The sequence below is a fragment of the Austrofundulus limnaeus genome, unplaced genomic scaffold (genome assembly GCF_001266775.1).
Source record: "Austrofundulus limnaeus strain Quisiro unplaced genomic scaffold, Austrofundulus_limnaeus-1.0 Scaffold5, whole genome shotgun sequence".
Classification (NCBI taxonomy): Eukaryota; Metazoa; Chordata; class Actinopteri; order Cyprinodontiformes; family Rivulidae; genus Austrofundulus; species Austrofundulus limnaeus.
The window spans coordinates 1,787,889-1,815,824 of record NW_013952407.1 but is presented as its reverse complement, the minus strand read 5'-3'; the positions used below and the strand labels follow the sequence as shown (position 1 = coordinate 1,815,824).

The following is a 27,936-nucleotide window of genomic DNA, read 5'->3' as shown; positions in this document are numbered from 1 at the left end:
CAAARCACAACTGGGCCACCAAAGGGCCATCGTTCTTTGTGGTGCTATGTGGAATTAGTGTGGCTGGTCATCGTACGATGTTAAAGAATACAAAGGTTTTTGATCTAATGGAATTAGTACATTTTAAAGATAGACTAAAATTTGCTTTATTTTTATTTATTTGTTTATTTGAAATGGATCCTCATTACTCCGCGCCCAGGTGAGGACTACTCTTCCTGGGGTCCAGACAATACAAACAAACAAACAAACAAACAAACAAACAAACAAACAAACAAACAAGACATTATAACAAAATTTAAACAATACCCCACCCCCCATTACCTATTACTAAAACAACCATACATAATTTAATAAATAATTCATCAAGACCTCATGGTGATATCTTCCCATCAATCTTTRACCAAAAACAAAACTATGGACAAGAATAAACTCTTTTGAAATTTATATATATAAAAAAACAATCACGTGATCTGGTTTCCATTGGCAACACAAGATGAGATGACTTTATAAAACAGATTTTCTAAGATAATTTATTTTTGGCAAATGGATTGTAAAAGCGAATGTTTTAAAATTATACTGTATCTTTTTGAGGTGGGTAATAACTTACAGAAAAGGCCAAAAGGTTTATGCAGAATCCAGATTTTATGAAAAAATGAAGGCTGTATATTAGTCTATAGACTCATGAATACACTCTTACACTTATAAAACTGTCAAACTTCTTGATCCCAAATACTTCAGTCTGAATGTTGCCGTTGGCCTATTTTAAGTCACTTTGKTATGTTCAGGAAGTAAACAAATGTGGTAATTATAAGCCATTCACAAATTTTGTTTATTATTTAATTTAATGGCATATWTACCATCCATCCATTATCTTCTACCCACTTCTTCCTTTCAGGATCACGGGGGTCACTGGTGCCCATATTTATCCAGCAGTCACTGTGTGAGGGGCGGGGACTATGGGATGATTATTTTTAACCTTATTAATTGTGACTTTTTCAGCTTTTAAAAATGTAATTTGATCAACACAAACAGATGTCTTTAAACAGAATAAACTCAATGGCTGATATTAATAGAACTGGTGAGGAAAGTTGATGTATCTTTAATGAACAAATTGAAGGCTTTTGGTCCAGCAGCAGTAGAGGCTCGTTTACCTCAACCCGAATTTGCACTCCAGCACTGTGTCTACTTCAGTTTTCCATTAGTGTGTGTGTTGAGGCCTCTGCCCACTGTTTAGCCTGACACAGAGGTACTTCTAGTTGTAGGAATTTGGTCTCCCACATATTTTCAAAAACACTTTCACACACTTCCCAGTGGGACAAAATACCTTATCTCTGATACAAAAATAAATAAATAAATAAAACACAGTCATAAGTGCCACAGCTGGAAAGAAAAAGCACACAAACAAAATAAATATTCAGATAAATTGAACTTTGTTGTTCTCCACCAATTTGTTCGGTAGGTGGTAGTGGGGAAATGGGTTGTTGTTTTCCAAATGAAATGCTTTACACACTTAAAAAATTTACTAGATGGGCAAGTGAAACATGTTCATTGAACGCGGCGTCATCATTATGGCATTAAAAATGTAAACATTTCAAGCAGCCCCCCAAAGTCCCAGAGTGAGAGCATTTCTTCTACACCGGTGCTTTCAGTGTTGACCATTTAACGCTGCAGCTCTGGCTGTCCTCCAGGGAGCGTTTCCTTAACAAAGATGATAAGCTAACTCATTGAACAAAGGACAATGGCAGAAAAAAAATGCTCCACAAGATGGCCCATTGCATTCCAGCTGAAAGCTTTTAACGTCACTGTTCCTCAGACAGACATCACACCACATGGAAAAGTGAGTCTAAACCAGGAGACACAGCCATTAAGAGCAATTCAGCTGCAAGAAAGTAGTGTCTGACAGGTCCACTCTTAGTGACAGATGCCATTATAACCTGTAAAAATGTGATACTGGCACTTTAAGGTTATATCGTTTTACCCTCCACCTATGGCGGCCCATCTGCTCAATGAAAAAGACACAGTGTTCTGTTTTAGGCCATACAGACAATTGTTTGTTACTTGCATGTGATGTCAATTTATATTGATTTATTTAATGTTGGAAGTTGTCAGCTAGTGTGCTTGGTCCCCTTGGTATGTCATTGTCTTTCCACAAAAAATAATTCTAAACGTTTCTGTTTCAGAAAACCAAGTTGTTTCTTACGTTTTCAACCGCCCTCGTTGTTCTAAACCCAAACTACTCTCATCGGGAAATTTTGGGAGGTTAAAAATGCCTCAAAAATTTCCATTGTCACGACAAAAGATAATTATAACAACTGAGGTTTAATCGTAAAATCAGGTAGTTTATTTTCTCAATGTCAACATGAAACCTTGTCAAAAAATGAATTCTGTCTTTCTCTTGAGAGATAAGCAGGCTCCAGTGCACCCGGCTCATTCGGAAGAAAAAAAAAACTTGCAGGTCACAAGGCAGCGACTTGCATGTTTTCTTATTTTTTCACCCTCTCTCTCACTCTTTCTCTCTCTCTCTCTCCTCCCCCCTCTCCTTTTTCTGAAAACCACCCAAGAAGAGATTAATCATGAAGGGAAAACTCAACTTCACCCTCTAGCTGCAGGTCACAGTTCTTATTTCGTGTGGAATTGGCTTTCGGAAAGCAGAAGGCCTGCCCGGGGGGCAGGGACCTGATATGAGAGGAATTTGAGAATGAAGCAGAGGGGATTGATTAGCCCACTTCATATCCCACACTCCGTAAGCACAGTCCAGCTGCAATCTAACACACCGCTGAGCTGAATAGACAAGAGAAATTGGATTCCTTCCTAATATTTAACCTTCAAGTCAGCTCTAACAGCTGTTGATGGGTTGCTCTCCCAGGTAGTTACAAGAGGACTTTTTACATGTTACCCAGAGAGGGAACAGCAGAGTGGGAATGTGATGACTTTTCTGTAGGTTATTCAATTACAATGGAGCAAAGAGCAGCTAGGCCATTGAAGCACATCATCTGCATGCCACTGCACTGAGGGATTTAATTTTACACCTCTACTTGTCTGAACTTGCCAGCTGAGTGTGAGAGGGCACACACACGTGTGCACCATTCAGATACACATGAGCGTATCTGCACACGTACTCGTGTACAAAGGAGTGTGTGCCCATGTGCGCGCTGAAAGAGCAATTAATGCCATGGAAGTTGAGTGTGCGGCTAATGGATGGATCATATACTGCCGTAATGACTTACTTTGATGTTGGTTGTCAGAGCAGACCTATTTTAGACTGAGAGCAAAAGGCACTTGGAAATATCCCGTAATGCCTTTATTCTTTMTGTCCTCTTTCACAAGCAGATGTTCAAACAAAGAGCAGTGGCATCACTTCCTTTCACTTAGATCTGAAGAGTGACTTCCATTCAGGGTGCCAGTTTCCTTGGTCTGTACTCGGATGTGGATCAGTGTATAAAAATGTGAAGAGTTGACAGATAAATGGTGCATTTCAGTGACTCTGRAGCCATATTAGACACCAATGAATATTAAATGGATTCATTTATGGGCCAGTTTGATCATATCCACCCACCATCTCTTGTGCCAGTCTTGGAGAAGTGTTGATAAGAGAGCTGGATGTCATCAGGCTCTTTTTCTCAAGTCATTAAGCCATACAGTTTATTCCAAGCAAAGTGTTGCCCATTTGAATGAGCACATTAGCAAATGTCTTATGATAATTGAGTGCTTGAGTTGCAGAACTGCAGAATTGTATTCATTAGTAGAGTCACACATTTTTTTATTAGCACCTTATTCTGTTCCAGGGCTGCAGGCAGCATTGCCTGACAACATGCAGCTTTTCCTTTCTACACAATGAAGAGAAATTTAAGTAGTTCACTCCCTTGATTAGACAATTAGTTAAACTTCAAATCATCAGATTGAATGGCCGGGTTTTTTTTTTAATGTTCCCTACAAGAATTTGGGTCACTTTATCAAAGCATACCTCAGGCACGCAAAAGCAATTCAATAAAATTCMTGTGCAAATCTATAGATAAATGATGCTTCAAATTCAATTGCACTGAGGGTTTTATCTTTACATTTCAATGATTTTGTCAATTAGTCAACACAGTATTTTTCAGTACATCAAGGATTCTGTCCAATGTCTAAGAATTTCTTAGATTAGCCACCAAAGCATCCATTCTTAAAGAAGATATGGAAATTTGAATGAAGTTCCTTTTATCTTTGCTTTTCGATGCATGTCTGTTTGCAGAAAACACCAAATTATAATAAACAATCACATCTTTCTTGAGTTTGAACACATCGACTGCCATGCAAAAAACAGAGAACCAAACCAATCCACAAGGGAGCTCATGGAGGGACCATGAAACTGTACTTGCAACAAAAATTAATTGGAAGAAAAATAACTAAATCTGACACTCCCCGAAGTGGGCTTTTTTTTATCTTTTAAATACCAGCTGGAAACTTCAGTATTTTTGCAAAAGTAACACACCACAGCAGATGATAGGACTCGTATGGCTCAGCCCCAGGGGCAAGCATGAGAAAGAACACTTGATTAGCAACTGTATAACCAAGTCCCAACATGGGCCTGTGACTGCACCCAGCCTCACCTAGAAACCCGCTCCATTTGCATCCTGCCTCTCCAGACACCAGGCGACACAATCAAAAGGGATGCAGCATCCTAAAGTTGCCATTGGAGGCTCCCATATAAATTATTCTTCAATTCCCTGATTTCTCCTCCCTCTCTTCCCCTACTTGTGCTCCTCCTCTCTCCTCCAGGTTTGTCCCTTGGCTTCTTTGCCTCACAGTTCATGCAAAGGAGAAAGTGAAATCCAGCTTTAAAGTCTTTTCTGCCTAATTAGAATCTGTATTTACTTTCCTGAGGCGGCTGTGTGGCCAAGAGTTTCAGCTTTTAAAATCTTGAAGTCAAATGTTTATTTCAGCGTTTATTTTGTTCGTTAGAATGAAAAAAAAAAAAACATTGATGCAAAATCATGTTRGTGTCAAACGAAAACCAAGGTACTAAAGCGTACCTACTTTGCATAAAACAATGGAAAATATTTATYCCTCTATAAATTGGCCACCAGATATTTTGCATTTTTTAAAATTATGGATAGATGATAAAGTTCAGATCGGGAAATTAGTTTATCTTATAATCAAAATATAGTGCTTTTAATATCAAACTACTTTATTTCTTAAAGGGGCAATTTCATGTAAAATCAACTTTTTGAGTTTTATATCATGTTATAATGTTATACTCTCATAAAAAACATGTCCAAAGCCTTGCTTTGACTCATTCATGCATGTTTGAGAAATCCTGCAGCGTTTTTAGGKAGCCATGCTGAGGAGCAAAACYACAGGTGGGGACCAGAAACGCCTTTTGGTACCAGAAACGCCCCTGGGATGTGTCTTTAAGCCAAACTTCCTCGTGGCAGAGGGCCCCGCCCACGACTCCTGCAGGCTCTCAGGAGAAAAACCGAAAGTGAAACTTAAACTGTTTTCTGAGCTCTTAACCTTAGTTGCCACTCAGTGAAGCTCTTTTCAGATTAAAAATACATTTGAAGAAATGTATTTCCAGATGCCAAGTAAACTGCATCATAGCAGCCCCCTGCCTCCACCACCCCACTTAATAACAGCTATAGGTGACATAGATACTTTACTATGGTATAGTATTTAAATGTATGCCTGAGAAACACATAATATTGGCCCTTTGAAAAACATAAAACAAACATTGTGGATTTTCTATAACAATAATAATATATTCAGCATGTTATTAAAATAGTCATCAGTAAATATTTGAACATAAATATCTCCTGCATTTTTATTCACAAATAATATAAAATTTATGGCCAGGTTGTAATTATTCTGAGTAAGTATTATGTAAAATATATTTTGTTGCTCTTTTCCATTTTTTTTTTACTTTTTGAAGCCCTGTTTTGTACACTCGAGGTACAGGTGTAATTCTGTTAAATTTAAACTGTCATCAGCAAAGGTACGTATATAAGTACACGTTACTTATAAAACAGGTAATTGTTTTTTTTCTCTTCTTTTTTTTGGCTGTCCGTTAAAAACGCACAGAGAAATTGGTAAGAATGGTTCATTTACTGTAGCTGGATTTATTTTAATTCTGAGTTGATGTCTGCTGAATGCCATGCGTATTTATGCATGTTAAATGAGAAATAAGTCACCTTTTTTTCATAAGAAAGAAAAGAATCCAAACTGTCAGGCTAACTGCTCCCTCTCACAATAGATGGAAACTGGTTGGATTTTCTAATGAATGTCTTATTGCTACAAAATAAATTACTGCTTAACTTTTACTACACCTYTGTAACATCCTGATGCTGATTCAATCACATTAAAATGTTATCAATAGAAATGCTCAAAGAGATGAGCAGCAAAGCAGTTCTGCCCCAAAACAAGTAAAAAAAWTTTTTTTTCTTATTTCATCTCCGAATCCTAATACAATAACAAAAAGGTTCCATAAATATAAATGCAAAGACAAATCATTCTTAAAGTCATTTTAGATGTGTATTTTTGGTGAATAAACTCCCACCTTGGTCTTTTCACACATGAGACAGAAGTGAGATGGGGTTTTAGACAATTTAATGGGATGTAAAGTTCTTTTATTTCTTCTTGTAAGTTTTACAACAGATGACGACTAGAAAGCTCATAACAGTGAAGAAAGCTAAAAAAAAACCTTTTTCTCCAATCTGCCAATCTAATCTGACAAAGGCAAAACAAAAGGTTTAGCTTGGAACATTATTTTCTATATCCCCAAATGTGATCATTAATTTACTCTTCCCAGTAAAACTTCATATACCCATGACACTTTCCCTTTTGTTTAATTAAATATAATTTTAAAGCTCTTTAAATCAAACTTCATCCAAATGCACAATCTAATTTTTCATTTGCTTTTGAACATGATATAAGACATCAAGTCAATAATAAATTAAATTACTTTTCCCATTCATTTTCGTCTATCTATAATTGATCTCTTCAGTTCAAATTCTGTTGTTCTTCTTATTCAGTCAGTCTGTGGAGAGTATGCGTGACAACACTGTGAACAGGGCTTGCTCCTCAAGATGTCCTCAGTGGAAAACGCGCACCCGTGTGCACACACGCACACACATACACCTACACAACAAAGCTGCTTCAGACACCCTTACAATGGGTAAAAACTGTAAACTCCACTTACAACCATTAAATGCTCAACTTCTAAATAAAATGCAATGTTTTCTGCATACACTTGTGTACAGTATATTTGTAAAAAAAACAACATTGTTGTTTACAAAATTGTTTCAAAGTGTGATTAAGTATTTCATGACAAAAATTGAAGTCTGCCTGAAATGCTCTTTTTGGAAAAAATACTTGGATTATAATAAATGCCCACTGAACTTCTTGGTTAATATAAAAACAAAACTCACTTTARACAGTAACAGTCTAACTGTTTCATACTTTTATACAGATCTGTTTTTTATCTTGACCTGGCTTTTAGTCTGATATCATGACAGCTTTGGCAGCATGTTGCTCAGCCCCAACAATTACTGATAGTTTAAAACTACTGATGCTAACACAGGCAGTCTTGGGTCTTTATAAATCTTGAACAACAATCTTAGACTCGAACCAAGCAACTTGTCTTATGTTCTAGGAATTAAAATAATTTTAGGTATACTTAGACAATATCAGGGAGTTTCTACCATTATTTTCAGCTGTATGATGTGGAAGTTTTCAAAGGAAACTAAAGGTTTAAGCTGTCCACAAGCCAGAAGATACAAAAAAGTAGGAAAAAAAACAGCCAGTAAAACTGAATGCAGCAAATGAGAGACACATAATGCTCACTTTCCTTAAAAATCAGAAGATGTCCAAGAAACTCCCCAGCTCAGAGCTGCCAGAATCAAAGAATCGAGATACACCCATCTACTGTTGAAGAGCTCTGGTAAGAAGTGGTCTTACAGAAAGTGGTCCAGCTAAAAAGACAAACCTCTGACAGAGCACGGATGCTAAATGACTTAAATATGCAATGAAAAGAGGTTGTGTCCTCAGTAGACCACGAAGACTGTAAAAAAGTGGTGGTGAATTTGGACGGTCTTGCTTTTTGCTTTAATTCCTGCACTTACCCCCGCTCATGTTCTGTCACCTAACAACCGTGAAAATGTTAAAAAGAAGCAGAAATATAATGATAGGAGCAAATATTTTTWTATTAGTAATATTAATTTCACAAAACAACAAAATTAGCCTAAAGGCAATAGTTGAAGAACTAAAGGACCCGCCATAGGTGCACATTTATTTCACTATACCAGTTTGATTTCTGACAGGAATAATAATAAAAACATCTCCATGCAAAAGCAATAACAACACAAACACTGGAACTTTAAATTTTCACACGCCAGATTTACAAAAAAATAAAAAAGTACTCCTTTCTCTCGCTTCGTCAGCCGTTACAGGTAGAAAAAAGATCTCCGGTCGGCCTGCAATTCAATGCCAAGAACGATCTATCGGACCCATCCCTCAATTTGGGGAAAAAAGGAGGAAGCATTTGTTGGCCACATCACAGGAGACTTCAAATTGACAGCATTGCGCTGTGACGTAGGCGGTTGACAAATTCAGAGGAAGCAGCCCCTGAATTTGGACACAGCAAAAATCTCAGAACTAATGTTGCCATAGGGCTGAGAAATACAAACAGATAGTTGTCTACCTTGTTGGACCATCAATAAAATGTTTGATTGACCTCTACTTTATTTTGCAACAGATCCTAAACAAGCATCAAGAAGACCAAGAAATTCTGGAAGTGACGGTGTTGCTCGTGCACAGCCCTTGTTTCATCATCATTAACTGTATTTGGGATTATGAAGGTTTGAACCTTACTATGTATAAAAAAGATTGGTTAGGTTCTCCAAGATAATTGTGTACAGGCAAAGGTCATAAAACATCTTGTAGATTCCTCTTCTCTTCTTTCACTGTATGATTTTTTTTTGATTAGTAACAAAGTAGAATCAACATTTGAGAAAGCGTTCTGACTTTACAGCCGTTTATTCACATCTGGTTTAAACTTTTGCACAGTACTCTACATCCACTCTGTTTCTGCCWTAGCTGAGTTGTCACACAAAGAGACAAGAAAAGCTCTGTTCATTATAAGCCTTGCCACCATGTTGGGTTGGCTCTGCACCTCTGTGCACAAATAAAGGAGAAGATGTACATTCATGTGAACAGTTTGACTGTTTGCAAGCACTCAGCTGTCAATAATTTTATCTCAATTTTTTTCTTCCATTGTTGTCTGCAAGGTGAAGGAAGAAGAGAGGATATGCAGTTGTTCTGGCTTTTTCCTGTTTCCCACTAAAGTAGGAGCTGGCTGAGGCAAAGTGCTTCACCAGTACAGGCTTGAAAGATGTTTATTTGTGTTACATTTCAGAGAGCCGTGTTCATATACAYGTTGATTGCTTTTAAGATACCTTTTTGGTGCCAGAGTTCCTATTTTACCTAAATGAGCTCAAAATTTTTTGGCCTTGTCTCCAAAGTGTTTCATACAGAGTAATTGTGCATAATGCTGCACCCAAAGCAACAAAAATAAAAAATAAAATAAAAAAACAAAACAAAGGAGAGCTGAAAATGGCCCATCGAGCAGATGTTTTATTGGTGAGCAGAACTGGCTTTTGCCACACTAAATTCCAGACCCTTGAAGTCCAGGTGTTCAGCAGTGGCAGTTCCAATTTTTATGCGTCTTTTAGGTTTATTGGCAACAGCTCATTAAGTCGTCCTTTTGCATTTTCTGTGTACGAAGTGTATGAGTGTTTAAAGCATCACGGATGGGATCTCAAATGTCAGGTGGATCACAGCTTACCTTTTCTCCCAAGGGGTAATAAAGTCTGGTCTAAAGGAGAGATGCTAATGATCTTAGTTTGGAAAAACTATTCCTGAACTAACTAACTAACATTTTTAAGAGGAACTTGAGCAATCATTTTTGGCAGTACAGGCTATAAACATGATTTGACAATTTACTGTAAATAATATTGCTSTCTGTTTCAGATGTATGTTTCTCTAAATTCAAATTCTCACACAAAACTAAAAAAAATGTAAGTACAAAGGCAAAATGCATCCACCCTTTCCCAGTCTGATCTGTGTCAGTACTTGAGTAGGATCAGAACTTTTACATCAGAAAAACAAAGAATAATAACAAAAATCTTCTGAAAAGATTTGTAGTATTGGTCTCAAATATTACAGGCAGTATAAACATTGGTCATCACTAAAATCTGTGAGAAAAACCACAACTGCACTATTGTTTTAGTGGTTTAGTTCGCTAATCATTGCTAACATTAATTTTTCTCGTACTGTTAAGCATCATATATTATAGGACAAKTAAACCAAGAAATATTTGTCATTTTAATGACTATGAAAATAATAAAAAAATGCTACTTGTCATTTTAATGATTGTTAAAATGACTGTTAATTTAATATAAGGGTTGCAGCCCACGCAGGGTGCATTTGTAGTCTGCTTACGTCACTGCCTACTAGGCTATCCGAATTTGTAGTCACCCACTCATGAAAATAAATGTTGCATCTGAGTATCCTACGTGGCTGATGATATCCCAGGATTCATTGCACCATCAGCAAATTAAGCAGAAAAACTAAGACAACAGAGCTTAGAAATGTATCATTTTAAATGTAAGTTTAGCAACTTGATGAAACTCAACAAGCATTGACACTGCAGCTAAACCCAAATAATAAATATTTTTTTATTTATTTACATGTAATGTTTTTTTTATAATACAGAATTTTGTGAAGTCATACCTCCTGTGAAAATAGGTGTGAAATGTTCCAACCATCATGTGGTATAAAACGTAACACCATGGTAATGTTGCAGCCCATGGRCAAACATACGTCGCAAACATACYTCATCCGTAGACTAGACCGTCTCATTTCACAGCAGTTTTATGCAGCCTACAAGGTTGGCCTACAGCTCATGTAGGTTGTGGCCTAAGTGAGCGGGGGTCTATGTGGGCTGCAACTCCTGAGCTAATGTTAACATATTGAGCAGTGCAATTTTCTATTCCCATATTACAACTTTTCTGCATCTTGACTACACTTTTTTTGTTTGATTTTTGAATTATTATTTCCTACGGAGCCCATGAGGGGACATGGGGGATCTTTTTTCTTTTTGCGTTCCCACGTAAAAGTATTGCGTTACCTCACAATACATTTTGCGTTCACTCGCAAAAGTCGTTTAACACTGTTGTGCCTGCCGGTTTATTAACAAACTCACATGTTCACCATTAGTGAGTTATCCTACTGCTTTAATTCAGCTTCAGAATGAATATAACACACAGCCACACATGGAAGTACAATATTTAAACATGGTGCAGCCATGCGACATCAATGCCAATTTCACGAACTTGTGGCAACACATCCTGTTTTGGTAACCGGATACTTCAAAAATAAAAATCTGATTTAATTCAGTTCAAATACAAAACAATTTTTTGCATGGGAACACAAAACAATATTGCGAGGTAACGCAAAAGTATTGCGAGGCAACGCAAAACTATTGTGAGGGAACGCAAAGGTATTGTGAGAGAACACAAAGGTATTGCGTGGGAACGCAAAAGAAAAAAATCCCCCCATGTCCCCTCGCTGGCTCCTTAATTTCCTCATAAGATTCATTTGTAAAAAAAAAATGTTTAAATATGACTGTTTGAATTTGTCAAGGCCTTTGACCTGCTCAGCTGACTCATTACTGTTTGTCAAAGGAAAAAACTGAACGCATTTGACAACCATGTACAGCAGAAGAAGATCAGAGAGAGAAATAGGTTGTTTCAGTTWTCTCAGAATGCCTTTCTGCTGTTGAAACAAACCAAAGGGACATCAAACACTCCTGGCTGCATCGTTCTCAGAGGGGAAGACAGGCAAAATTATTTGATGCCATCTGAGGCCCCACCAGTGTTGAGAATCACAATACAGCTAGCTAACATGGCGGTGATTATTCGTGGCACTCACACTTATTATTGCGAAGCGACTGAACAATGATTTTCTGTTGTAGAAAGTGAACAGTTAGAAGTTCTAACCTGTGCCAAAGCAATGATCCTATGCATTTCTCTCAACAGGGAAGCAACAAAGGCAGGGGGTTGAATGCAGACGTCTCTGTCTCCCTTGGGTGTAATCTGACTCAGATAAATATTTGTTGCACAGACTGAATATCCTACTAAACATTTGTGTTGCTCTTGTGAAGCTTGGGAGTTACTGTGGAGATGGAATTTCAGTCGAAAAAAACACTTTTATGAAATAAGTTAGTTAATTTTACAGTACCATGTGGGTTATGTCACTAAAAAAGTTGGGAAAATCAATAAAAAATACACATAATACTAAGAAATTTCGCAAATATATTGATACTTAAACATGTCCAATCTTGAAAACATTAAAAATAAAAAGTTTTTATTTTTGATTGTAATATTTTCTTTTCAAAACAAGGCAACAACAAGGCGGAGCGAGGTTTGGCACTGACACAAAATCCCATCACTTTGTCTTTATACAGTATTGCTAAAAGTTTCTCCTGAATTTCTGCTTACTGACCCATGTAGCTTGTGTTTTACCATTGCACACATCCATCACTGTGTCCAGAATCATATCAATACTTGCCCATTTCCCCATTTGGGGCGAGCTGAGTAGATCAATTCATTTAAAAGGAACCACAGCCAGACATCCGTTGTAGAGATTAGTGCATATATTGGCCAGTCATCTGATGGAGGATTGAAGGTTCATTAAGTCAATGGAATCCTTAATCAATAGGCAAACTTTAAGTCTAGGCTTTCATGGCAGCCTCTCTGCTACACATTTAGTTAAACTGGAAAGGCATGAAACACTGTAGAGCCTGTTTCTCATTTCTCTGATATTTTTATCTTTTGTGTGTTTTGTCCTTGGTGAATAGATGATCCCACAAAATGCTTAAAATATTTGTAACYTTTGCACTTCAAGCCAGTGTTTTGAAAGTCTTTTTACAAAAAAAATGTTTCATAACCTTGGTGATGTTACGAGATTCTGAGCATTTCTGAGTATTGACGAAGATGGCATTCGTGTTCCATTGTCAAAGTCAAACTGGTAATCTTAGGCTAGTTAAACACACTTGATAAGATCAGATTCAGTCCGTCATTTTGRTACAACATGGCACAAATGTTGATGGGTGTAAAGTAATCTCAGTTGAAGAGTTTTTGTAAATCTGGGAGCTTAAATTTTTTTGCGGTTCAGCATATCCTTCTCCGGCTAAATCATGGGGCATGCTCCGGCTGTGATTCTTAAGTGTCACTTGTGTCCACCTGAATTATTGTTTGTGTGTAATGCAGGGGAAGAACTGGGATGCAATGAGAAGTGGTTGTGTCCTCTGATTGATTGTTAAGTGTTGTCCAGGAGCCATCGCCAGACTCCACTTAACGGCCTGCACAGCAGAAAGCAATCAGTGGTTGTTACTAAGGGTCTCGTGGGGACGGCCCCGGTCATGATTGATCTTCAGTGGATCTCTAAAGATGTCTAAGAGAGCTGGCTTTCACTGGAGTGGTGCTCAGGTCAGAGGGAATGCCCTCCAACGTCTCGAGCGAAAACTTTTGCTCAGCTCAACACAAATGCAACTTTACTTTTACTGATTTAACTTTGCCTGTGTGGAGAAAACGAGACGCGTCACGAGTGCTTCAGCCGCATGAGACTTTTTAATTGGCATGACAAATGGGGAGCATTTGCATACATCATTCATATGGTATGTTAACTGCAAATTACTGCATGAAGCAGTGGATTATAGTCAAATACTAAACCCCAGTGGATATACTGAATGTCTCCAGGCACAACCTGAAGACACACACACACACACACACACATACACACACAACCACCTCTAGAAGCAGGCAGTAGAGCCGTCTGCTCTCTGGTGGTGTGTCAATGTGTTCAGTGACCACAACGCCTGGTGTTAGTCTCATTACAGAGGGATCAAAGGGACATGAGCTTCATAGCAGCGGGGACTCTCTTCAGCCCCCCTGGAAGCAACTTCTCCTCTAATCTCAAAGGTCACATTTAGTCATTCAAATATAAAACAGCGTCACATCAATCACGCTTGTGTGACCAATGTTCAGAGGAAATAGACTGAAACAGCACAAAACAATTTAAATTTGGTGAAATATAACATACAGAAAAAGTGCAGTTTGTTTAATAAACTGCAGTATAAGAATAAACAGACAGTAACAAACARATTTTCAGCATGCTTAAAATACATTTTGTAACCTGATCTTTAACAAAGCATTGTACAATGATTTGTTTTATCATTTTTTTTATTCTTCCACATGTACTGATTAGCATAGAAGAAGAGTTTGGGGTACAGATGTATGTATGCACAAGGACATCCTGCAAGTGTGGGGATCAAACCCTCGGTATTCTGACAAGAACCCCTCTAAAACTGACCCACTGATCTACAGTGAACCCAATTACCCTTTAGGCTCCCAGTTTGTTTGTTTTTTAAGGTGTCCTGTATCCTGTAGAGGTCTCAAAACTTTGAGCATTTCAAAAACTGTAATTGATGGTAAGTTGTGTTTTTACTGTGTTATTAATGGGGGGAGGAGTGAAAGTGAAGTGAATAAGACAACTATTCTCTTGAAGAACCTCCTACTGTTTCTGACACTCCCACTTCAGTACATCTTTACAACAAGGCTTCATGCCATTTACAACCTTTTGTCAGAGTGTTATATTTTGTTGTAAAAACAAAGAAACGGCTACATTTTGGAAAATGGCCACAGAACACAGTTGAACCTTATTCAAATGATCCCACATCAGACATGAAAAGTATGTTTTCTGAAGAACCGGAGCAAGATGCTTTTATAAGACGTTTCAGCTTGGTAATATATCTCCCAGTCATCTTCTCATACATATACGCCAGTATTGAGCTAATTTTTGCAAATAAACTATAAATACAGATCACTATGAATACATATTTTGCAATGAAATCATGAACGTCCATCCTTTTTAAGATATGTTTTGCTAGTCTGATGGAGCTGTTTAGGGGAAAGCACAGGGAAGGGGTGCTCTGTGAGGCYGGAGCTCAGCTGCAGACTGAGTTCCAGGGAGGAGCTTTGGGTAAATAGGCGGTGCTTTGCAGCAGAAAGGGTTTAGGCAGCTCTATGCAGCGACCACAAGAGATTCAAGGATTTCTCAAACATCATYAATGTGTCAAAGCAACACTCTGAGTATGTTTTTGATGAGGGGATGACATCATAACATAATATAAAGCTAAAAAACTTACATTTTGCATAATGCCCTCCACCCCTTTTAAATTACATCTTAATTAGACTGAATTGGACTGTTCGCAACTGAATTTTAATGTGAATCTGACTGCTGGATTAAGTTGTAATTAGAATGATTCAGACTGAGTTGGACCATATGCAGCTTGGTTTGAAATGAACCTGTTTGTTTGTCTGTTTTTGTAAATAAATTGAATTGGGATATAAACATTATAAATGGAAACTTGGTTCTTTTAAATACCAGTACCATAATAGAATATATTAAACAATAAACCTTGTGGTTATAATATACACCTGYCATTTAAAGAAAGTGCTGTGCATCTCCTACTAAGATGACACACATTTAGGCCTCATACTCTTGTGCTTTTGAACCACTGTAGATGACCCAGCTCTGACAATTAAAGTCACGCCTGTGATTTTGGTCATGAAATGTAGTCCTTATTGTTTAAATGATGCAGTGAATGGACAGTGATGGTGGCAGCTAATAACGCTGCAGTGCCAACAGCACTTCCTCGGGATCTGAGCAGCTGTTCTGCAGTCTATATTGGCCTGTTCTTCAAGTGGAGAGAAAAAAAAGAGCAACCTAGATGAGAATTTTGTGCTTCAGTGGCTATTGAAAGATGAGGCAATAAACTGCTAAACTTGAGTAATCACACAGTCCCTCAGGAATTCCTCAAATGGGGATGGTCAAAAACCTTGAAATTTGAGCCCCACGCTCACGACCAGAGCTTTAACATTTGATGAGATTCATTATTGTACAGAACTGAATACAAGTGTCTTTGATTACAGAGCCTGCCATTATAAGTTCCTACCCAGTGTGCATTTCCATGCTAGAAAGTCAGTGGGATTTAAATCTCAGTTCATTCCAGTCAATTCTTCAGCAACAAGATTTCATTAAAAACAGGCAGGGAGGAAAATGGGCTCGAAAGCATGGAAACAGCTGGACTATAAATTATAAAGATGTGCTATCTGCTAACTGAACACACCTTTAGCTTGCAGATGCATCATTATTTAATGTTCAGAGGAGTTGGTTTTATGTAAATTGGGGTCTTCTATTCTCTTCAGCCCCCTTCTTGATGCCAGGTACTTCCGAACCAAGCAACGGCAGAGATTATGCAAAGCAATTAACATATGAAAATAACGTATTAATATACTGTCTCTGAACTGTATCCAATCAGTTCCTTTTCACTGGCGTGTGTACAAAACAATTAAAATTAAATTTATACTGCTCTTCCTTAACATATTCTGGAGAAAATGGAATCACTGAGCAAATGCTGACAAAAAGTTTACAGGCCTGTGTTTTTCCTTAAAGGCACACTGACTTGAAGAATATTTATAAGAAGCCGTGCTAATAAATTCCAGTCTTTGTTTCTCCCTAATGATGTGTGCATCTGAGACAAAGCACTGAAATCCATAGCGGTAGCCAGGTGCTAATGAATGGCTTACATTATGCTGTCCACTAATTACTACTGCACCATAAATAAAACACAAGACAATCAATTAGTGGTAGGCGTGTGTTTGTTAGTCGCGGGCAGCARGATGCTCCAGGCCAAGGCTTTGCAACAAACCAGCCTCTTCAGAGTGTAATTCTAAAACAGATAGGATGAGRTCAGATAAATCACTTTATAAATGTTGTCGAATCCACTTCAGGCATTTCACTCTCACAGATTACACATAAATTAATATTAGGAGATAGTTGAGTAAAATGTTAAAGGGATCCATGATTAGTTGTGACAGTAGACTWTGTGATAAACYTATATTTTAACTGTAAAATAAAGACTGTAAAAATACTYTAYAATGTTCAGTTTTTATCATTTTTAAACGAGAAGTTTAAAARATATWACACGGATGGGAGCATTTTATTTACACGCAAAGCATTTTGGGTAAATGATGACGTGGATACGTCATCGGTCCGAGGCTGCTAGCGAGCTACATCCACCCTGAAGGTTAATCTCAGACAATATCTGACGATTGACTCTTTTAAATGAAACCAGAGAGCGTTGACAGAGAGAAGGTAGAAATGACTCAACCTGTAACTGAAAATATGGATGGAGGACAACAGAGCTGCTTCATGGAAGAAGAACCTCAGCTTAGCCTGTTAGCTTTAGCATTAGCCTAGACTCTATCACCATATATATGTATTAGCTCAGCACTACACATTCTCCTCTCGTGATTGAGGTCTATCTGGCTTTCTAACAAGAATCTCCAAAAATGGCTTTCTTCTCCAGCTCACGGAAAGCTCCTCTAATTTCCCAGATGCCAACCGGTTTGACGTCTCGCCCTTTATTTGAACCAGAGCAGGTGAAATCAGAGTGCATTTACACTGCATGTAGAAGGCACTAACTGAATTATCCCGGCATTATGTGGCCTCTGGTCCAGCCTATCTGCGTAGTAGGATGCATAATTTGAGCGTTAATGTAATTTACATTTTAACACAGTCCTAAAAGTAAACCGATTAGATGATAGTTATCTACTAATGTGCCAAGAGGACGCACATGTTACTTGCATCCAGAGAGACGGGCAGGATTACACACGACAAGGTTGGCCTTGCAGGAACATAGACAAAGAAATGATGCCTGCCAGAAGGACAGACGACAGAGAAAAGGGACCACGCACACACACAAAGCACACWAGAGTCTCCAGCACAAAATCCTTTGAGGTAAATGGTTGTCGTTCAGGTTTGGTAGTGTAGCAATTCTCTCAAACACGATCTATTTTTCTTCTTTATTTTCAAGGACCTTTAAAAATATCATACCAATAAGGAGTTAGATGCGTAACAATAAATATGAAGGATATAACAGTGGGTTTTCTGATGTACTACCAGTCTTTAGACCACTTGGTGGCATCAACAAATTCATGTTTGCAAACAGATTTAAAAGGCAGCTGACTTGAAATGCACCAAATTAATTCATTTAAAATTCAAATCAAAAASCTTAAAGTGTTTTTATCTCTGTCCCAGCAGAGATTCATCTTTTCATGGGACAAATTATTGTCCCCGTAGATGATAGAAGTGCTTTTTTTAAAATAATAACAATAATATAAAAAAAACAGTGCAACAGAGTTGCAGTCCCATGATGCAACTCTCCCAGTGGTTACATCTGCTCCATTCTTTCATCMTTCTCCATTGTTAGGTGGGAGCTGTCACATTAGGAGGAGAATCGTGGCTCCTTCCCACCCCCAAGTACCCCCTTTTCCCATTCCAGCAGTTGGCAGGGTGGCAGGCCTATACAAAGGAGCATGCACCAGGAGCGCAGAGGGGAGCACCGTTAGAGGAAAAACAGTTTGGGAATTAAGGTCATTAATTTTCCACTTTCAAGGGCTGCCACACAGACGGAGATAAAGTCAGCATAAATATTCTGCCGAAGTTTCTCCTGTTTTTCTCCTCTCCCCATTTTCATCGGCAGCCCATTTATCTCCATGCTGTCAATTAGAGGCAAAAGCAAAGAACTAATTAGGAACTGTGCAATTTTAATTAGCTGTTTTGATAATTAAACTAATTGGTTCCCTTGTGTTTCTGCAATGTGTGCTGAGAACTTTTTGATATCTGGGCAGCAGATTTTCTATCCGCTGGTTAATTAGTCACTTTTGCATTAAAAAGGAGCCTTCCTTAATAGCCTTAATTTGCAGTTGAAAAGAGAATCTACCATCAATAATTTGTGTAATTGGTAACCGTTTGATTGTAATTTAGAGGCACGGCCGGACAGCTCGGCATGTCTAATTCCTAATGACTAGGATTAAAGTTGGATTAGCTATTTGGGAAAGGGATTCACTCTCCCCTCTTCCCTACCCACCAAGTGACACCTTGTCTACATTTGATTGGTCATGAAATTCAAATTGACTAGGTGAACAGCAGGGCTTAAACTGGTTTTATTACTTTCTATATGCTGAGCCTGTCAGGTCACATCAAAAAGATTGCAATGATTCTTATTTTCCGCCCACCCGGCGAGGAGCTCCACGAAGAGAATGAAAAGTGGTTACAATTTATTATGTGATGTGTTAAACCTCTTCTATCAAAGACATTTGTGTACGTCTCTAAAGGGAAATGTTGCCAAATTCAACCACTAGGAGGAGCAGATCCTTTAGTCTCAATGTGCATCATGCCTTATTTTGTGAAACTACTTTTTCTTTTTGGGATTTTAGTGTAAAATTGCAAATAGTAAGACTCATAAAATGTTTTGTACACTGTCTTTCTTCAGTAACCCTTCTGTAATGTTGGTGCATTCAGGTGTCGGCATAAAATGCATGTAAATGTAGGTAGAACCTGGAAGGCCCTGGACATCTTTGAGCATCTCAACTATCAGGCACCGAGTCTATATTTCTARAACACACAGCCACGTCAGTACTCTGATTAAAAAGCACCATTCATCCCACTTAGGCAGAATACAATTAGGGAACATGGCTTTAAAAGCCCAGCCCTGAAGCCTCTCCCCCCCTATTCCACATAAAAGGAGCACTCTCCACCGAGGCTTGCCTGTAAATATCATGTTTGATATGAGGTTTTAATCTGCTTAGCCGTTCTGAACTATAGAATGGGCTCATCGTCTCCCTGAAACCCCTGTCCAACGGCTGTGCGCCTGAGGATGAACACGAACACAACACAAGTGTGCTATCTGATTAGGTGGGGTTAATTACAGTGCACTGTTTTGTAGTGGCTGCATTTGAGAGCCGCCCATAAATAGATGGGCATGGCTAATGCATGCTCAGAAATGAATTCTAATTAACTGTGAACCAGAAAGGCTCACTCAGGGGCCTGTTTCTAGTATTCACTGACCCAGGTGTTGGATGTGGAGTGGGAAAGGGTAGGCACCTAAGACACGTTGGGGGGGGGGGGGGGGGGGGCTTAGATGTTCATCCTGACCCACAAAAACACAGCAAGTTGTGACTTAACACACGGGTGATTTGCGTTGATAAAAAGTTCTTTATTAAGGGCTACTATGAAACGTATTCATGTAATTAATATTGCCTACCACCATGAAAGGCAAGTAATCGTGTGCCTGTGTTTAGTTGTTTGTTAGGAAATTATCTCATAAACAAGAGGATGGGTTTTATTGAGACTCTCAGAAATTAATAATTAAATCTACATCTAAAGTCTTAGCAAACATAAAAACGGCTGCAATTAAACTGTGGTAGAGGCTGGGAGTTTATCTCAACACAGTTTGTAGCTTTGGCATCATTGATTCGCACTCCTTCAAGGAACTTTCATTAATCTAGCAGTCCAAATGAGGTACAAATGCAGGTGACACTTTGATGCATACAAAACTTTATTAACAATAGCTGTACAACATGTGGTTCACCAATGACATCCTTCCAGTAAATTTCCATCTCCTCATTCAAACCCAATTTACCGGCCCTCGCTGATTGGTCTCATTCAAATGTTAAATGGCTTTTTGAAGTAGAGCCCTGATGATACCAAACCATTCTCCATCTCTTTTTTTCTGCCATTTTCTGTGTGATTGGATTAATTATGTGTCACTCACTCAATTCCATAGGTCAGCAGACACATTCTTGGTCATAAGTCATCAATCCATGCGACCGTGGAGACGAAAAGTCAAGCATGTCAGCCAGAAAGCTGGCTGGAGTGGGGATCAGACCATTGATTTCAGGGCCAACCCAATCTTACCGCAGCCTGCTGCCTTGAGAACTGAAATTACCCCTATGGGCACCACGCAGCAAGCTCTTAGATGTTAGATTTGTGGCACATGATCAATTTAGAGGGCCCAGTAAAATGTTTATTTAAAATGCAAAGACGGGTAATTATTAAACGGCAAGGCATAAGAAGTTCACACACCGCAGTTAAAACAGAATCTATAAAAACACTGCAGTGTGGTTTAACTCAAAATAGTCATGCCGAGTCCTCATCTATTTTTCACCTCCACCCTATTAGAGAAATATAGTTCACAAATGAGGTTGGAGCACTAAAAACAAAAGGTTTTGTGCACTTTTTGAGCACTCGTTTAACTTTTATTTTTCACAATTGTTTGGCTATAAGAACCGGCGAGGATAATGCACTTAAAGGATGTAATATGTGGTGCAAAATGTAACAGAAGGCAGGGACAGACTGAGCGAGCTCACACCACAGACAGCCTGCTGGCCGCTGACAAACCAGCATTATTGTAGCTGTACTCCACTCCACTCTCCTAAATGGCTAATCTTTGTTGGATCTCACCCTTAATTGGTTAACAGTCTCCGCAGGGCAAGTGAAAGTGGTGCTATTTAAGGCTCCACCATGAAACAGCAACACTTTCATCTTGGCAATAACAGGCAACAATTATATTACCAGATTCGAAGCTGAACCTTCTATCTACCCACTAATCAAAAACGCGGCCCATCTGTTGTGCTCGTCTCTTTTGAAACCGACTGTTTATCTGCAGCCTGTATGATAACTGTGTCTGGACACTAATTAACAGCTAAACAGGCCGCAATTAGATGGTTTCAATTCTGCAGAGGGAAAAGTAAGAGGAAGAAAACAACAAGCGCGTTTTTTTTTTTATGTTTACTCAAAGTCTACCAGGCACCGATGGAGCAGCATCACTCTCGCTCAACATCTCTCCCTCAGTGCGTGCGCACGGCGTCAATACAACCCCACGTGCGTGCGCGCGCGCGCTCTCTCCCGCTCGCGCACGCCCAGACTGGCAGGCAGCCCTCGTGCGCACGCGCGCGCACACTCACTTTCCCTTAGCTGTGCTTTTGTGTTTTGTCAGAATTAATGAGAAAAGTTCCCTTGCCCTAGGGGTAATTAGTGTCCTTGGAGTTAAATAAGCTAATACTTAGACACCTCTGGCACAAGCAATTATGTTTGTGTATTGAATAATTGATTCAAAGAGGGGGGAGGGAGGGTGGGCTGCTAATCAGATCTGAGCATAATGAATTGATTTAATTAACAGGGGAATCCGAGGGTCTCTGGAAACTGCGCGCATTTATTCAGCAGCGGCAGAGAGGCGAGCGCGGCGCACGAGACTGGAGGCAAGAGGAGGAAGAGGCGGCGCGACTTTGCTTTTAGCAGTTGACAGATTTGCAATTGGATTTGTTTGAATTTAGTTGCCGTTCCGGAGCAGAGGAGAGCGCGAAAGGGAAGAGCATTAACAGCGAGGATAGAGGAGAGCTCAGCCGTGTGTGCGCGCTCTTTGCCCGCATAGATTTAAGCCGCTTTTTATTGTTTTTCGCCCCCTCGATTTTTCTTTTTTTCCCCTTTTTTCTTTTTTTTCTACCCCTCTTTTTCTTCTTTCTCGCATGGAATTGATCAAAGGCAACAAACGCGGTGTGATCGCGATTTATTTGCGTTCCAGCTCAGCCCGGAAAGGGGGTTCTCGTCGTGTTTATCGCGTTCCGTGTGTGAATTATTATTGATAACAGGACAGAGGAAAGAAAGAAAAAATTACGTGCAGGGAACAATCCATCTTTCCAGCAGTGGTGGTGGGGGGGTTCTTTATTTGGGGTGGGTGGGGGGTGTCCATCGAGGTGCAGGCTAGTCAGCCGCGCGTTTCAAAGCCATTTCCAGGAGAAGCTGTGAGCGGACCGGAGCGTGCAGCCCTGCTGGAGCCGAGGACGGACCGCCCGGGGAAGGACTCCTCGTTCCTCAGGACGATGGTGTTGGACAAGGAGGAGGGTGAGTAAAAGCTGCAATAACCTGAGGAAACCACTGACATTTGCGCACCTTTAAGTGCTTCCCCCCACTGTCACCTCTGGACCCCGCGCTCCCACCGGCTTCCCCTCAGACAGGGTTCATGTGTGTGTGTGTGTGTGTGTGTGTGCGTGTTTTTGGAGTGCGGCTGCTTTTCTGCGCCGTGAAGTTCCCCCGAAACGCGCTGCCCCCCCACACAGTTCAGTTCGGGAAGAGTTGCGTGTTTTTATTTCGCCGCACATGCGTGTGCCTGCGTTCTGATGGAGTTGTGAGGAGGCTGCGGCGCTCCTCTCCGCTTCCTTCCCTCCTCTAAGTGCTTTTTTGCGTCTGTGAAGTTGGCGAGGCGGCCCTTTGACATCAGCACGGGATGGGAGATGACAGCAGTGCTTTTAACTTGATTGCAAATTATGGATAGCGCCGCCGCGACGTTCACTCCCCTTCCCATCAAAATAGGCCTGCTTGCATTACTTATCTATTTCAATGTATTTAGGTTAATGGGCGAGGCAATCTAATTAATTTTAATTTAAATCAAACTCGCCTCTAATGACGTCCCATTTTGGATTAAAGTGATGCTCAGATGTGCACTGCATTCATCACACTCACTTGTGCTCACACATCTACAACAGGCTTAACAAAGGTTTATATGGTGTGAAAGAAAGTATTGGTTTTCTTTATTTTTGGGTGGTGGGGGGGGTATAGACCACCTGCTGGCATTCACAGTGACAGCCTCCATGCACCATATAACACGTTTTATTTCTTGGTGTATTTCCCTGAAGTTTATTCAGCTCTCTCTCTCTCTCTTCACATGAAAAGTAATGGATGCATTTGTAACCCATTATTTATGATTGGAAATTGATGTTTCATTTGTCTTAGTGGTTCATCCTTACACTTACACATCTAAAAACCAATAAAAGGATTGCTGCGGAGACATAAATTGGTCTGTCTGGCTGCAGCCATGTTGCGCTAATGTACTCAAATTAACTCAACTGTAAATTGCCTTCTTTAGATGTCTATCTTGCTAAAAGTTTCCCATATGATTCATGATTCAGATTGCTTTTAACAGTTATTGGCTAAGCAATATGGTAAATGTACAAGGTGATGCAAATGGCATTAGTGGGAAAGGATGCACAGGAGCATGTAATGCAGTCAATACTACATTAACTACTGATGCCCAATTACAGAAGCAGGGAGAGAGGCTTTTAGGAGCATTAGGACTTGCAGAAAAGCTGAGATCACCTGCTGCTCATTGCCTAAAAGCTTCACCCTTTATTTGCTGGACCCCAACCCCACAGCTCCAGCTTTTTGGCAAGGTTGTCATCAGAGCAGCTTTGGCTTGCTCTCTTTCTCTGTGGTGCCCTCTTAGCGTTTATTGTCTCTAAAGTTATAGGCTTGTCAATTCATGTCTAATGCATCCTCTAAGTGCCCAAACAGAAGTGTGTGTGTGTGTGTGTGTGTGTGTGTGTGTGTGTGTGTGTGCGTAAGGGAAAAGGTGTGGGGGGGTTGTGTTTTGGGTGGCCACACGGGTGGGCGATCACTCCATTTTTCTTCAAAGATTTACTCCTATACCTGCGTGTGTTTGCACGGACAGCCAAAGTGTTCATCTTACAGTCCCTTTGTGGTTTGTAAAACAGATCATCAGTTGGTCCGGTGGTGGGTTCAAACCCTGTGATCTAAGGTGGCAACAGCGTAATGATGCTGCTGGTTTGGCAGACTGGTTCTGAACACTGACGTGTCTTAAAAACTGCAACAGTTAGAAACTAAAGTGATCTTTTGTCCTGCCTTATCAAAGCTTCTAGGGAAAACAAATCTGCGTCACACATGTGCATAACGCTTCCAAATTACTGCTTCCAGTTGTTATTTTTCTCATAACTTCTTTGAATCAAATCTGAAACCTTTTTTTTGGAGCAAGAGAATCTGCTTTCATTAGACACATTTTTACACGTCTCTCACACCATTAGTTAGACACAAATTGTGAACTAACCGCCTTTAGAAAAAAATGATTAAGTCATTATCTTGCAAAGCACCAAGGACTACGAATAAATACATACTCTGCTCTTTAAAATGACCTAATATGCAGGTTATGGTTGATAATGAATAGCAACACATGTACCAGAATATTCTGTGTCAACYTTTTGCCTCACCCTGTGATACAAGGTTCCAATTTGCGTCTAATTTGAGAGGGGGGTGGGGAGAAAAAGCAACTCAGCCGTTTTCTGTCTTAACTACAGGAGAAGAAAGTGGGTCCATGCTGAAGGCATATTTTTGCTAAATATAAACATCACCACAGTTTGCTCCTTACAGAAAGGAAAAACCTCCATCCAGTCATGCATTTCTGGTCACCTTTGCTGGTTAATTTAAGATCCCGTTATCATCCTGTCCAGTGGAATTTGTACCTTCATAACACAAGTGATTGAAAAGCAATGCTTCAGTTGAATGCAGACTGGCAATCTGTCGGCTGCTGTAATAAAACTTGGGCTCCGGGCTCCGATATTTATTTTGAAATAATAAGAATTGCTTCATTCTTTACCAGTGTTACCATGGCAATACTGTCTTGTAGCAATGTTATATTGATTTAGAAAGTGGACAGTAATATTTCTTTTCTGTTATTCAGTTTCTGAGGGTTGATTTCTAATTTCCAGCTGGAGATTACTTTTAGATGTTCCTTAAGTCTTTTCACTTTTACAAAGGAATGCAATTTGCTCTTTTGTATTTGCCATTTTCTCAGCTTATTGGTTTGCTCGTACTTCAAAATTAAACTTGCCCATTTCAAATGCTGAAATTACATCTCGTTTTTGCGCTCTAGGCCTTGGACAATATTGCAAACATACTGTTTTGTGTGGCGTTTCTTAAGACGGGATCTTTATTTATTTGTTTTTTATTGAGCCCCCCCCCCCGTGACAACTGCATCGCTTCTGCTGCACTGTAAACGCAAGTCGTAACTGTGTGTTTCAAACAGGTGTGACCCGAGCAAATCTGCTTTTCTTCTGCTCAAACACACATCACYAAACAAAGCCTGTATCTGCATAGTTGGTGCAAATTAAATCCTGTGCACCATTCATCTTAAACTCCTAATGCAGACTTTAAAGAAAAAAATTGCCCCATAAAATCACATTAATACAATTTTGAACTGTGAGTGTTTAATTTCCTCTAATCTGAGTCTGATCTCACAGTTGCAGAATTCGCACCAGAGACAATTTCGTCTGTTGCCACTAAAACCTCTAAGATCCCTATCAGCCCTGATCGTTTTCACATTTACAAGCGCTGCAGATCTGTATCATGTTCGTGATCTAAGTGGAATTCAAAGGGACCGAATTGAGACACGAGAGACCCCGTTTTAGCGAGCGCACCCACCTACCTTCGATGTAAATGGCTGCACTCATCAGTGTGGTGCACAAACTTAATTATGCGCTCTTGAGCTGTAAGAGCATCCCTTTTATTACTGCTAGAGGCCACGCACTCACCATGTTTTCCTACATGTTCCCCGTAACAAGATGTGTGGTTGCAGCACACATCACGAGGCGCAGATGATCCCTGCTGTCACACCAAAACCTGACCCCCCTGCGTTTTAGTGTTCGCTCTAAAACTGCTGTCGATTTCAGGCTCGAGTCAAGTTAAGTGCGTGAAATGTAAAACTTCCCAAAAATGCACACTCAAACATTAAAGTGAAATCTGTTTTAACAAATATATTGGAATAGAAAGGTGTTTCTACACACACTTGGCTTGTAATGTCCCATAAGTCCTGACAGAGCTACTTTTTGCTGTTTGCAAAAGATTTTTTTCTGCCATCGAGGAAAAATGACCTGTTGAAGAATTACTGCGATTATCTTATGAGCAGATGTCCTTCCATATATATATATATATATATATATATATATATATATATATATATATATATATATAGGATATTGAAATATACATACACACACTAATGTGTCGTGAACTTATTTACCTGCAGCTCTTGTGTAATCACTTCTAAAATAATACCATGATGTGCATTTCTTTCAAGTATTGACTTGACTGAAGCAGGATTGTTATTACACCACTGCCAGTCATTTATTAATAAAGGTWACCAGATCTGACTTGTTAAACCGACATGATTGCAGGCAAACAGCATATATAATAATATTTATGGAATTTGAAATGGRGCTGTTGGGGATATTTAATTAGGGAAAAGATATGAGCTGATATTTTTTTTTTGTGGAGAAAAAAAAGTCAGTGAATCAGCAGTGGAAATGTTCCACAGTTGTCACGATATTTACATAATCAGCTGTTCATAAGTACTGCAAGTCTTGATATTGTCTCTTGTGATTGCAAGAGTTACAGAAATGTTTAAATGAGCACTAAAGTTTAACCACAGTTATGCTGTGTTTTATAGTTGTTTTACTTCTGCTAACATTTCAGACAGTGACACAGCAAAAGTCAACCAGGGGAAGTTCAAACTTGTTAACTGAGGCTAAGGAGCATATTTTCCAGACCATATTTGAAGTGTAATATAATGAAATACTAAACTAAAGCTGGTATATATAAATTTATATTATTTATAAAAATGCTTTAGCTTTAAATTTAAAAAAGAGGAAAATTTCTACACCCGACTATTGTTTGCAACTTTATTGCCAAAGTTTAATTATTCTCAAAAAAGTTAATTTTATCAACAAAACATGCACATGCATATTTTTTCTACTATAAGTATCATAAAAAAATACATAGACATACTTAGAAACATTCTTAAAATTGCAATTCTGAAATATTTTGTTATTATTTGTGCAACAATATTCATTCAATGTCATGATGACAGCCTTCACAAACATCACAAGTTAGTTTTTTTCCCTGATTTTCTGATATGATCAGCAGTAAAAATGGCATCTGCAGAAACAGTTAGTGTTTATATTTCAATCAGTCAGGTCTGTTGTGTTCTGCCTCTGCCTCCAGCGCATTTGTAAAATTTCTGATCTCCCCTTGGTTTTCATTTGTTCCTGACTGTGTGAGTGAGTGGTTCACAGAGTGGCAGTGTTGATTGGGTAGTAACACTTTGGTGCTTTGCGTTTGTTTTTATGTGTGTGTATATGTGTGTGTGTG

The 27,936-nt window shown here is 39.2% G+C and overlaps 1 protein-coding gene across 1 annotated transcript in view; it reads left to right on the top strand.

Annotated features, from left to right (window-relative positions):
* The first annotated feature begins 22,155 nt into the window (after positions 1 to 22,155).
* Positions 22,156 to 27,936, top strand: part of lmo1 (LIM domain only 1) — a 26,786-nt gene continuing 21,005 nt past the window's right edge. The window contains exon 1 of the mRNA XM_014026646.1: positions 22,156 to 22,845. Coding sequence (XP_013882100.1) covers positions 22,824 to 22,845 — 22 coding nt within the window. The 5' untranslated portion in view covers positions 22,156 to 22,823. The remainder of the gene's footprint in view (positions 22,846 to 27,936) is intronic.